Genomic DNA, 13,629 nt, shown 5'->3' with positions numbered 1-13,629 from the left:
CTAAAGCAGGACTACGGCAGGACTAAAGCAGGGACTAAAGCGGGTCTAAAGCAGGGACTAACGCGGGTCTAAAGCAGGGACTAAAGCAGGGACTAAAGCAGGACTAAAGCAAGGTTTAAAGCAGGACTAAAGCGGGACTAAAGCGGGACTACGGCAGGACTAAAGCAGGGACTAAAGCAGGGACTAAAGCGGGACTAAAGCAGGACTAAAGCAGGACTACGGCAGGACTAAAGCAGGGACTAAAGCAGGGACTAAAGCAGGACTAAAGCAAGGTTTAAAGCAGGACTAAAGCGGGACTAAAGCAGGGACTAAAGCAGGACTACGGCAGGACTAAAGCAGGGACTAAAGCGGGTCTAAAGCAGGGACTAAAGCAGGGACTAAAGCAGGGACTAACGCGGGTTTAAAGCAGGACTAAAGCGGGACTAAAGCAGGGACTAAAGCAGGGACTAAAGCAGGGACTAAAGCAGGGACTAAAGCAGGACTAAAGCAAGGTTTAAAGCGGGACTAAAGCGGGACTAAAGCAGGGACTAAAGCGGGACTAAAGCGGGACTAAAGCGGGACTAAAGCAGGGACTAAAGCAGGACTACGGCAGGACTAAAGCAGGGACTAAAGCAGGGACTAAAGCAGGGACTAACGCGGGTCTAAAGCAGGGACTAACGCGGGTTTAAAGCAGGACTAAAGCGGGACTAAAGCGGGACTAAAGCAGGGACTAAAGCAGGGACTAAAGCAGGACTACGGCAGGACTAAAGCAGGGACTAAAGCGGGTCTAAAGCAGGGACTAACGCGGGTCTAAAGCGGGACTAAAGCAGGACTAAAGCAAGGTTTAAAGCGGGACTAAAGCGGGACTAAAGCAGGGACTAAAGCAGGGACTAAAGCAGGGACTAAAGCAGGGACTAAAGCGGGACTAAAGCAAGGTTTAAAGCAGGACTAAAGCGGGACTAAAGCAGGGACTAAATCAAGAGTAAATCAAGAGTAAATCAGGACTAAATGTGTGAAGTACTTCCTGGTTCTAATAATTATCACGACAAACCTCACTCATGTCTCTTTTTCCCTGCGCAGAGGCCTTTGATCGAGAGTACCGCTCGGCCTACGATGAACTCGGCCCTGAACAGCTCAAAACGCTGCATCGAATCGACCACCCCCCGAGCCCCAGCGTCCAGTGGTGCCTCAAATGCTTCGGCGCGCCCATCATCTAAACAAAGGATCTAAATCAGACTCAGGAAACTCGTTGGCCCTACATGGTACTAAACGTTCTGGACTTTAAGAGGAAGCCCGTCGTCTGCCTGTTTTTTTTCTTTTTTTTTTAATCTTTTGTTGTGATTTTCCAAGCTACAGTTTTGTTTTTTTGTTTTTTCTTGGACCGTAGCAGCAAATCTATCAGGACTTTTGTCAGTGTATATATGGTTTGTAAAAATTCATTTCACTCTCTGTCTGTCCCGAAGGTCCCGTTTAGTGCGTGTCCCTCGTTTAAAACTGTCAGATCGACGTGGAGCCGTGGACCTTGTATAGACTGATCCAAATCTGCACTTTCAAAAATGTTCTTTGTACATATTTTTACCGGGCGGATGTGTAAACCGAGTTTGCCTGCGGATCGCGACAACGTGTTTGGTCCGTGTCTTAATATTTTCGAAGAACGACACCTGGATCTCTGTAAATATATCCGCAGCAGAAGAGAGTTTATCGTCTCGGGACAATCGCGATTTCATTTTGAGCTATTCATTCTAAAACATTCCAGACGTCTACGTGTCTTAAGCATCGTTTTTCTACACGTTTGCACACAATGACTGACTCGCTAATCATAACTCACATTGTTAACGGCTCATTTATTAAAACAAATACGATGATTTGGGGTTTTGACGCCAGATTCCTAGCAAAACCGTAGAAGTAGTGTACGTTTTGACTTGCGGTAACCCATAGCAACCTTTGTTAAAATGTGTAGTGGATTTAATACTTAAACGTTTTGACATTCCATCGATACTACGTGTAAAACTAGGAAAACAGAAAGAGAGAGAAAAGCTGCGTATGTTTTAAAATATGAAATAGAAACACTGACCTGTACAGATAAATCTACTCAAATGTAAAATGTCAGATGTCAGATGTCAGAGGTGGCGCCCCCTGTGGCCAGAATCCAGACCACAATTATCAATATACTCATCCAAAACTAAAAAAAAAATCTATTTATTTTTGTATTGTTGATATTTGAATGCCAGATATTGTCAGTTTTATTTTATTTTATGTTTTCTCTTTTCTTTTTAACATTTGTAAGGGATGCCGCCCTGTAGCCTCCTGCCTCCTCCTCCTCCCTCTGTTTGGGGGAGAGGAAATGTATGGAAATCTGTAACAAAAACTCGAGTGGTTTGTTACCGTCCTGTGGAGAGAAATTTGTCTACAAACGCTGCAATAAATCTGTTTGTCAAGTCTTTTAGTTTCTGTGTAAATCTTGTTTTGTTTTGACTGAGTTTGCCTGAGTTTGCCTGATTTTGCCTGATTTTCCCTGTTCCCTGCTCGTCTCCAGCGAACCACAGCTCACCTCAACCACACCTCTAATTACCCAGAAGCCCTGTTTATACAAGTGTATCCCGGCAACACCGTCTGTCTCAGCTCTCTTGGCCCCGCCCTCTCGATCCGTGTCTTTTGTTCATGTTTCAGCCTGAAGACCTCAACATCTACAGAAAAAGAAAGAATCTGAGCCCCCATCTTGAGTCTCCACATCTCTCCATATCATCACTAAATATCTTTATCGTGTGTCATTACTGTGGCGTGGTCCTCGCAAGTCAAATTTATTTATAAAGCACATTTAAAAATCACCAAAGTTGCCCCAAAGTGCTGAAAAAAGGTGATATAAAATGTAATCTTATAGAACAAAACATGCAAAAACACAATAAAACAACACAAGAGCTCGTGATAAAAGCCACTGCTCACAAATGTAGGGAAGTAAAAAAGTACTCTAAAGCACTTTAAAATGTACTTAAGTAAAGTACAGATACTTAAAATGTATGCTGAAGTAGCTTACAATACTTTACTACTTTTACTTGTTCCATAACTGATTTTAATAATGATCATGTTCACTACAAAGACACAAAGTATTTATTATACAACATATTAAGATTTTATTGTAAAGTCGTGTAAACGTCTGTGCAGAGACAGTACAGGTACAAACACACAGTGACACTCTGCTGTTTAGAAAAGGACTAATGTTACTACTTCTACTACAGTGACAACAACTACTATTACTTCTAGCCTTATACTACTACCACTCCTACTCCTATTACTACTTCTAGCCTACTACTACTAGACACTCCTCCTCCTCCTACTACTACTACTACTTCTAACCTACCACTCCTACTACTACTACTGCTGTCACTCCTCCTACTCCTTTTGCTACTACAGTCACTCCTACAACTACTGTCACTCCCCCTACTACTACTACTACTACAACTTCTAGCCTACTACTACTACAGTCACTCCTCCTACTACTACTACTCCTCCTCCTCCTACTACTACTACTTCTAACTTACTACTATTACTGCTTCTAGCCTTCTACTACTACAGTCACTCCTACTACTACTACTTCTAACCTACCACCTCTACTTCTACATTTGTTAATTCACACAAAACACAAAACACTGGACATATATTGTGTTCCATAGTTCAGTTCAGTCCCATTCACACTGATAGATTCACACTGAGAGTCTCGTGCATGAGTCTCGTGCATGTGTCTCGTGCATGTGTCTCGTGCATGAGTCTCGTGCATGTGTCTCGTGCTCATTAGCGCACCTGTGAGCTCCACGTGCGCCTTAATGATTTCGCAGCTCTCCTTTTGTTCCTCTGTCATTTTCATCCACACTCAGCAAAACTCACACTTTATTTATTCAAATTAACAAACGTGATGCCAAGAAGAAACAAGAAATCCCCCCTGTCCCAGGATGAAGACCCGGAGCTGCGCAGGAAGAGAATGGCCCTGTTTATCCAGCAGTTTGAGAAAGAAGGTTTGTGCACTCATGAAAAGCACTTTTAGTTAATAAAAATCAAGCTCACATTCAAATATAACTGTTAAATTTGCAGCACAAGAGCGAATGAGGGATCTAGAGTCCAAAGTGGAAAACATTTTAGCGACAATAGACAAAGTTTTTAGGGTAGAACTCATGAAAATGCCTCCTTCTCTTAAAAACATGCGCATTGGAGATTTAATAAGTGGTAAGTCTGGACTATTTTGATAATTTAGGACTGATAAATGCGTTAAATTGTGTCTTTATGTTGTTAAAAGCTGAGGAATTGCCAGCAAGTGACGTGTCCATTGCCCTGAAGGTAAAGTGTGAAAAAGTGCTCCCTCTAGCGGCGGACCGTGTAATGACAGGCGCTCTAATTTACAGAATGAAGTTATTGAAATACAACAACCACCAAGAAGAGGAGCCAGAAATCGATGTAAGGAGTGTTTGTGTGAGCAGTAGAACTCTAATTAGTTTAAAGGCACACTGTGTAACTTTTCCTGGTGGAGGGTTTGCCACCTGCTTGTTCTGTTCCACAATATGTACATGGATCCATCTTGGCTTTATCATTTTTTACAGCTGTTTTATTGCAAAAAATGCACGGGTACTGGTGCGCCACATCTCCACAGAACAGTGTAGGCGCAGCAATAGCATCACCATGGAGACAGACGAGTGTATAATGTGTCCTCCCTCAGATAAAATACATAAAATACACACTGCTCCTTTTTTAAATAAATATTAACAACGCTTTTTCTCAAGTAAAATCCACAGACGCAGTCCCTGTACAAGGCACTCCCGCTTCAAGGGGCACCGTGACAAAGGTACGGCCGCAGCTCCATCGTCTGTAAACCGGCGCCATGAGGAATCTGCGCTTTTAATGTTCGTTTTACTGTTAAGGGAGGGAAAAATGCCAGGATGAGGACCAGGACTTTACCGGAGAGCATCAGCACTGGAAATCTAAGGTAGGATTATATTAAGTCTGCTGCTCTTAAAGTACATGATGTAGTTTTTCTTGTTGAGGGTGAACCACCTGCGCGTCTCCATTAACGGTTATGTTTCACAGTACGGCATTAAAATTGCGCAAGCAGGTGATTCCATGTTGCCAAGCGTCACTGTTTTAGATCCAAATCGATGCATTTTGTGTCTTTATGTTCATGTGGCTGATGTTTTTACGGATTTTAAATGTTTTTGTCATTAGGACGGCTGCACTGAAAAGAACAGAAAGCCTCAAGATAAATGATCAGACGGCAACGACAAAACCAAAGCTCAGGTTTGTTAGAAATGAAACGTGACTATTTTGTTTAGCTGTAACTTTTTTTTATTTATTTGTACTTTATTGTTATTTGAAAGTATCTGCATGTGCATTGTTGCTCTTGATGGACCTGGTTTTAGCCCTGGTTTTGTCTTTTTTTTTTTTTTTTTGTCATAACTACAGATACACCAAAGCTCAGGTTTGTCAGAGCTAAACAAAATAGTCATGTTTCAGTTCTAACTGTTTGGAATTATTATTATTACTTTTAAATAACTGCATGCACATTGTTGCTCTTGATATTGCATGTATTAATTTTACTTTAGTATATTTTTTTGTCATTACTACAGCTGTTATGCCTTTTTTTTTTTTTGTGAGGGTTTGATCAGCTGAATGAGATTTTCTTAATGTTCCCATATTCTACTATTTTCTGATCAGTTATGTTGTTTTCTCCTCACAAACAGACCTGGAGTTGTGTTTTGTTTCATTCACACATGTTTAACACACAAACCCTGTATATTTAGGAGTTTTTCTTCTCTCAAACTGAAAACACTTTGTTCCACCTTGTAATGTCATCAAGTGGTAATGCAGGAAGTGCTCCACTGTGTTTTTAAACTCCATACACCTTCACTAGAATCATTTGGATAATTTCAGCCCTGGAATTGCCCATTTCTACTGAACTAAAGGTAAAATGTAGCTGTTAACTTGAAAACGACATAACATGACTTAAACCTCACGAGACTCCTTTTTTGTGTAATGTAGGAGCTTTTAATGAACTCGTTCTCCTCTAATCTTGACTTGAACCTCAGGTCTGTGGTGTCGGCTGGTGATATGCAGTGCTCTGGGGCTGGTGCGTCGGCTCACATCACCGTCACTACGAGAGAGGGGCGGGTAAGAGCCCAAGAGGGACCACTTTACACAACTCTTGACTAGTTTCAAGTATGAAATTCTTGGGAAATGGTTTCAAGATTTATGTTTTTAACTAAACTTGTCTGTTACTTTTCTAGTGGTTTGTCTCCATTAAAAAGTTTTTTATCTGGTGGCTTCACATCCATCAGAAAAGTTGCCATTTTAATCTGTGTTACTGATGATTATGTTCAGGAGCGGCAGTAGATAGTTTGGAGGATCTATGGGAGGGCTAAGTTTTCCAATGGTGGCGCTCACTTTACATGTTAACTGATGTGATTGCAGACCCTCCACCTATCATGTTTCAGTCGCTGTTTTAAACCAGTGGAAATGTAGTGATTTTATGAAAACTAACATGGAATTTTTTGTATTTATCATCTCATTTTGAACACTTTGGCTGACATTTAATCAAGACTGGATGTGCTATAAAATATTTTAGCAATTGGCAAGAAGAAAAATACTAGGTTTTTTTTTTTTTTTTTTTTTTACATCTAGGGTCAAGTAAAACAAGATCAAGATCTAAAACAAGACTGGCCTGCGTAGTTGTGGTTTCAATGTGTTTTTTCTTCGTTTAACCTCCTGTTACCTGCCGTTCTCATATGTGAACAACACATTTTGGATTGTCTAGGCCACAATGCAGATTTTTAGAACAGAAATTTTTAAGAGTTTAGAATGTTCAGAATATATATATACATTTTTGTAAAGGCATGTGTCTTCTGCACCTCTTAACAGCACTTCACATGACGCACATTGTTCCAAGAGGCACAATTGTTTCTCATTTTGTTTTTACTCAGGGCAAATGTTGCTGTGTTCAGGCACTTAATAGTTTTTGCAAATCATTATTCAAATGTTTATCAAAAGTACATAGTGTAAAACGATTATTTGGGCCTGATGAGTGTAAAAATAAATGAATAAAGCCATGCAAGAGTTCAGGTCTCAGCAGGATAAAGTTATTTTACTTATTTAGACACTAACGTTACTTTTCTCCTCCAGTCCGTCTGCTTTTCAGAAGAGAACAAGGACGACATTAACCTGGACCTTTTGGATGATGTGGCCTGGTGTCAAATCCAGAGGCTCACAGTGAGTATTTTTAGCCTTTTGTTTTACTTCTAAACAAATAAAACACACTACACAAGTATTTGTTTTCAGAGTTTAATGGATCATCTGTCAAGTCGCTGCCAAAGATGATAAAACCCCCACTTAGATTTTTATGTGTTTTAAACAAGCTAATTAAAGTTTGTATTTGTGTTTCAAAGACGTCTTAAACTCTGTTCATTCATAGTGATTTATTGCTGTAATCTATTTATGAAACAAAATAGACTTGCATTACATTAACAAGATCCTGTTTGGAGAAATAAAAAATCATAAAGGAGGAGGCTCTCGGCCCCAGATAAGTAAAAAGATGGATGGATAAACTGGTAAAACTTTGACATTTAAAAACCAGACTACGTCATTATAAAAACTGCAAAACTACTTAAGTTAATACGGCGAATACGCAAACAAAAACTAGTCCTGTTTTTTTTGTAAGAGCTCCATCTCGACCTGCATCGGCTCATTCTGTGCTGAAACGCTGCAGGACGAATCTGGGCACGTTTCTGTATTTCTTGAAGTTGAATTTGAATCTGAAGCCGCATTCGTTTCGGGAGCCATGCGAGGGTAAAACGGCCCGACCAGCCAATTGAGCGGCGTGTTATTCACCAAATAATCCATAACGTTATCTAGAGACAGCTTCATTTTGCTTAACTGAGCCCTGCTGTTGCTCAAAACGCTATCGGACAAGTCGCCCAACGCCCTGGCCTTGCTGAAGTTGGCGTACACTTGTGAGGCAGAGTGGCTGAGGGAGAGCGCCTCCTGCTGGATGTGGCTGGGGAGGCCCTGCAGACTTGACGCGAGGCCCAGACACGTGGTTTGGAGCTGGTGTGTGAGGGAGCGGGCCATAGACAGAGTGCGAGATTCGATTGCCTGTGAAAGCAAATCAAATATTTAGTTTGTATTATCCAGTTTGTCAGAATATTGCGTTTCTGTGGAGGTTTTTCTTACTTCTGCTTCGTGGTTGGCCTCAGTTTGACCGCTGGACTTCCACACCGCCAAAGAGCTGAGTTTGTCCTTTACTATCTGGTTGGCCCCGTCGATATTCTTCCTGCCGTATTCAATCTACAAAAATGTTCATACAAAACACAAGTGCTCAAGTCCCATACAAACAGATTGAAAACTCCAGATTGGTACATTTGAATAGTCTTAAATGTTCATACTTTGGTCTGAAATTTGTACTTTTGTTTGGCCAATCTATTGACCTTATTCAGCCCTGTGCACTTCTGCCGTAAATGGGTTTAAGTGCACTTTCTTACTTCCAGTTAAGAGGGAATCCCGTTTATATCAATGGAGAATTTGGGAAAACAAAACAATAGAACCTGAATGGTCAGATCAGCGCCCACAGCAACATCTACAATAAGGTGAATTGCTTTTGGACAAAGTTTGCTAAGATGCTGTACAAACTTGTCTGAACGAATTAGAATAAGACTCGAGCAAATGGAAACTATCTGTACCCAGCTTAATAAAACATAATGCATATAAACATAATGCAGATCCAGCGTTAGGCCTGTCAGTATAATCACTATTATTTATTGTGTGTACTTTTTCTTTGCACTACTGAGGCATTTTTTTCAATTTTTTTGGCTATATGATAAAGATTTAAGCTGTAAAAGGTTGAATAAATCACTTCTATGACTCATTACAGATGCAAACTAAGAATTGCTGCTGTTTATTTATTGCAAATTTAACAATATTGTAAATTTAGAAAAGTTTTTGTGGTTTATATCTGCTCTTGGGTTTTTTGTGTCAGTGGCATTAGTGTCAATATTTATATATCTCGGACTTCAAAATGTGTTATTGTGACAGGTCTATCCAGTGGCCTTACAAAACTTTACATTTTTGTATTGTCTAACTTGTTCTTAAATCTTACCACATCAACGGTAGAGTTCAGGGCTGAAATGAACTCCATACTGCGCTGTTTGCCATCCTGAATTTTTGCCACGGCTTTGGTGTAAGCTCGTTTTCTCAGCTTGGTGGACAGGGAACCAAGCCGGACATAGCAACTGGGATCGTTCCGGTCAAATCCTTGCACAGTCTTGGCCTCCAGCTCTGAAAAACAAGAATGGAATTGGGTCTTAGTTCATTGATCAATAGATGGATCAGGGAACTACACAGAGCTTTTGATGCTTAAGGTTTTCCCAGTCACGTGAGACTGTAAACAAGAGTTTCTTTTACTGAGCACAAAACCATTCTCAAACGGTACAGTCTTATGAATCCTTTCCTGGCATGATGTGATTGAGTACACAAAGTACTTCACAGTGGGTGTGCACCGGTGGTGGTGATTGGCAATATGGCGTCTCAACAATAAGTGATTAAAGATACTCAAACATACACGAATCACTTCAAAAACTACTTCAAAGGGGAAACGTGGTTAAAAACTCAGTCCATTTTGCAGATTAGGTCTGCTTTAAGACTCTTTTTGGCATTTCTAGTCAATGGAAAAGTAAACACGTCAAGTAAAACATGACGACATTGAGGAAGGGCAATGATTAAACTATAATTTGAATAAAATATTTTACCTGCAGAGAAAGAATAACATTTTGGATAAGCCACTGTAATGATTAGACGTGTGGAAAAGCTCCATGTTTTACAGGCAGAACAACCAGTCTAATTCTGAACAGAACATAATCATTTTTCTGATTACAACCTTTTTATAATCGATCAGAGCCATAATTTTGACTGATCAAAACTCAAGAATTACAGGCTTAACTTTTTTTTTTTTTAGAAGGTTGCATCATGACACAGTCTACCTAAAACTTACCCAGCTCATCTTGTGTTGATGGAAGATACTGCTCCACCAGGTTTTCGGACGTGCTCAGAGCTTGGTCCACTCCACTGGTCACTAGCCGGGCCACTCTGCTCTCCAGGACAGTGCTCACGCTCCCGCTGACCACCGCTTTGGTCTTCTCCATCCCATCATGCACAGCACCCCTCGTCCTCTCCACAACCGTGTTCAAAGTCCCCGAAACAGAGTCCTTTGCCCCGGACACAGTTCCCGTTACCACATCCTTGGCACTGGTCACTGCGTCTTTAGCGTTGGACACAATCTGGGCAAAGAGATTTGGACTTTTGTAAATAATTATTGAGTAATTTGTGAGAGACTAGTTGCTTTTTAGGCCATGCGAGGATACTGTCCAATTTAAGATTTGCATAAGTGGCCTTGTTTCCTGTGTTGGCTAATGGGGTGATTATTCCGGTACATACCTGCTCAGAGGGCTGGTGAAGAATTGGCAGAGTTTTCTCAATCCGGTCCAAACCTTTGCAGGCCAGATCATTGGCGATGGCGACTGGTCAAGAAGAAAACAAGTTTCAATTCAATTTTATTTATATAGCACATTTAAAATACTACTTCTGCCCAAAGTGCTTCACATAAACAAAGCATAAACAAAACCAGATTAATAAAATACATAAGTAAATCAGTTTGTGTGTGTGTGGAATAAACTGAAGGAGTTCATTCAGAATAATCGTAAATGTAGGTGAGAGGTCAAGATTTCAGTTTCGTGTTCTGCCCATGTGACTCAGAAGTCTGACTCAGAGATTGTGTTTTAGTACTGGTATTTACTTCCTGTATTAGAAGGGGTAGAAGTAGTCACAAATGTACTATGTCAAAATACTATTACTCAGCAGAGGAAGTTAAAGTACTGTAAGTAGAATTTTTAGGTATCTGTACTTATAACTTTTTACAGTGAGAGTGGGTATTTTTTACTTTTACTTCACTACATTTGAAAGCAGTATCTGTGCTTTCTACTCCACTACATTTTTGACTTTTCATCTGATGTGAGGGGTTATTTTTACCATGTTCATTGCAACATCCTGACTAAAGTTTTCGAGTTCAAGGTTCAGCTTTGAGCAAACAAAAATAAAAATCATTTAAAACAATTAAGACATTGATTCATATTTTTGCTGTGACCAAAATATGTGTCATTTAACACTTAAATAAATTAACAACACTGGTGTGAAATAGTTTTACTTTTTACTGTTTAAGTATCTGTTTAAAAATGTACTTTAATACTTTTACTTCAGTAGATTTTATCATGTGATTACTTTTTACGTTTGTATCTGTACTTTCATTTAGTGACAAGTACTTCATCCACTGCTACGACTTCAAAAATGAAATAATATAAACTGATTAACTAATTTCATGGTTATAAATATAAGATGTGGACAACTAAACATTTGGTGTAAATATATACATTGTTTTTTTGACTGTTTGTCTGTTTAGCTTCTGTCTACAATCACGACTTACTTTGCGGCTCCAGTTTGCCCAGTATGGGGGAGGCGGTGTTGAGGGCCACAGTGGTGATGGTCTTGACCCCCTGCTCGGCCGCTTCACACACGGTCCGCAGGTATGGGTGGTTGTCTTTGGTGTTGGAGTACACGCTGGACATGAGGCCGTATGTGGAGCTGACCAGAGGCAGGCTGACCACCCTCTCCACCACGCTCTGGAGACAGAATAAACAAGATTACATAAAGCTAAAATCGTTTATGAAGCTCGAATCTTCAATAGTTAATGATATGGTTATCTGTAGTTTTAATGTTAATGTTTAAGCTTTAGACCTTTGGATGTGGTTTAGATCTGGTAACAGTGGTGGAACACAATGAAGTACAAGTAGTGAAGTATTGTACTTTAGGTATCTGTCAGTTTTACAGTGGATATTTTATACTTCACTACATTTGAGATCCATATCTGTGCTTTCTAATCCACTACATTTTTTAACAGGACTGTAAAGTAAAAAGTACTTTTCATATGATTTGAGGGGTTATTTTTACCATGTCCGTTGTAACATCCTGACTAAAGGTTTTGTGTATTTATGTTTGCTCAAACCCGAAGCTTGAACTCAAAACCTTTAGAGTTTAAGAAATTGATTCATATTGCTACTGTTGACCAAAGTATGTGCAATTTTTTAAATCAATATCACTACATTTAACACTTTAACAAATTAACAACACTTAATACTCAATACTGTTAACACATTTTTAAATGTGTACTTAAATACTTTTACTTCAGTACCTTTTTTCATGTGATACTTTTACTTTTATTTGAGTAAGTTTTTCCCTCTGCCTCTGTACTTATACTTGAGTAACAAAACTAAGTACTTCACCCACTACTGCATTGTAATTACACAAGTACTCACCTGATTATAGATGACTTCAGCGGTTGCCATTGCTGTTAAAAACAATCCCTAGAGAAAACACATGATTTTTAATTCTACTTCCGGGTTTCAGATCACATAACGACATTCTTATAGATCAATATTATTTAATACAAATCACTTCCGCATCAAATTGGGTAGACACTACGTCAACGAAAATTAAAAAATAATCATAATATTAATTTTGTGTAATATTATTAGTCATATTAAAACTACACAGCAATTACTTAAGAGAAAACTTACCACTAGTGATAAAATCTGTCAAAAGTTGTCAAAACTCCTCAAGTGGATGAATGAAGGGACGTAAGGCAGTGTGGCGTATTTATATTGTCTAATTATCGCGAGATTACAGGCAATGAGGTGACGCATCAACGGTCATGTTTTTAGGGCAAAGGTAACGCGGACAAAAGTTTAATCTGGGGGAATTTTGTAGAATAAATGAGCTGTTATCACGCGGTGGCCTAATTAGACTCGATATAATAGCTTTTCTACTGTAGCTTATGTTGTTTTTGTGGCAAATAAGAGGATTATTATGAAAACGGTTGGCAGGATAAAGATGCTGTTGCTAGGCGCTAATCAAGTGTCCCCTGTGAAAATGACGTCAGTTGGTCCATTCTGCTCTTTTCCTGGCTCATAATCTGCCTAAATGAATTAAAAATATTTATACACAACTGTTTAGTGTATAAACCTGTAGGAAATACATTCAGCACACTTTGAATTAAGCTTCAACCAGAAAAAAAACACTGAAAGATAAGTGTGTATTGTCAATTAATCTGAACCTACTCCTTGTTGGCCACTATTCACTGTACAACTAACAGTGATTTATCTCACTGTTTTTTCCTTTTTTCCTTTTTCCATTTGTCTGACTGGGTTTGAGAACTAGAGCAAGAAGTAGCCTCCTAGTGTGACCAGATGTCCCTGTTGACCCGGGACAGTCCCAGTTTTAAACCCTGTGTCCCCGTCCCAGCAGATTTATACAAAACTATTGATTTGTTTACTCCAAAAAATGTCCCAAGTGTTGCTATTTTTGACCAGTCTGATCCCTGCCAACAGTAAAGTCAGGGATTTAGGCTTATTGTCATTTGTTTAGCTAAAATATAGAAAAAAAACATGCTGGAAATGAACTGAAATCTCTCAGATTATAGAAACTGTGATAATTTACCATTTACATTAGACTGAAACACACAAATGAGTCTAGAAACAAGTGTAAATAAGTCATGAATGGACCAACTGGACAATA

General features: G+C 39.4%; 3 protein-coding genes across 6 annotated transcripts in view; 2 read left to right on the top strand and 1 right to left on the bottom strand.

Annotated features, from left to right (window-relative positions):
• Positions 1-2,424, top strand: part of dennd4c (DENN/MADD domain containing 4C) — an 80,481-nt gene extending 78,057 nt beyond the window's left edge. For 3 of the 4 annotated variants that reach the window (XM_055229056.1, XM_033984037.2, XM_033984036.1), the window contains one exon: positions 1,060-2,424. In XM_055229056.1, coding sequence (XP_055085031.1) covers positions 1,060-1,196 — 137 coding nt within the window. In that variant the 3' untranslated portion in view covers positions 1,197-2,424. The remainder of the gene's footprint in view (positions 1-1,059) is intronic. The other variant, XM_033984039.2, reaches the window with a different exon arrangement.
• Positions 2,425-3,776: 1,352 nt separating this feature from the next.
• Positions 3,777-7,399, top strand: cdca9 (cell division cycle associated 9). The gene is made up of 10 exons (XM_033983405.2): positions 3,777-3,989; positions 4,066-4,197; positions 4,268-4,308; positions 4,374-4,425; positions 4,749-4,810; positions 4,887-4,951; positions 5,188-5,259; positions 6,048-6,129; positions 7,138-7,224; positions 7,294-7,399. The coding sequence occupies exons 1-10, from the start codon at positions 3,890-3,892 to the stop codon at positions 7,330-7,332; spliced, it is 732 nt and encodes a 243-aa protein (XP_033839296.1). The 5' UTR covers positions 3,777-3,889; the 3' UTR covers positions 7,333-7,399.
• Positions 7,283-12,703, bottom strand: plin2 (perilipin 2). Its single transcript, XM_033984040.2, has 8 exons — positions 12,633-12,703; positions 12,372-12,419; positions 11,483-11,678; positions 10,441-10,523; positions 9,998-10,283; positions 9,107-9,285; positions 8,185-8,298; positions 7,283-8,106 (listed from the first exon to the last, which is right to left on the bottom strand). The coding sequence occupies exons 2-8, from the start codon at positions 12,399-12,401 to the stop codon at positions 7,651-7,653; spliced, it is 1,344 nt and encodes a 447-aa protein (XP_033839931.1). The 5' UTR covers positions 12,402-12,419; positions 12,633-12,703; the 3' UTR covers positions 7,283-7,650.
• Positions 12,704-13,629: the final 926 nt, after the last annotated feature.

Source organism: Periophthalmus magnuspinnatus, chromosome 18 (assembly GCF_009829125.3).
Source record: "Periophthalmus magnuspinnatus isolate fPerMag1 chromosome 18, fPerMag1.2.pri, whole genome shotgun sequence".
NCBI classification, from domain to species: domain Eukaryota; kingdom Metazoa; phylum Chordata; class Actinopteri; order Gobiiformes; family Gobiidae; genus Periophthalmus; species Periophthalmus magnuspinnatus.
The sequence above is the reverse complement of the archived record's forward strand: the minus strand, read 5'-3'. Positions and strand labels throughout refer to the sequence as shown.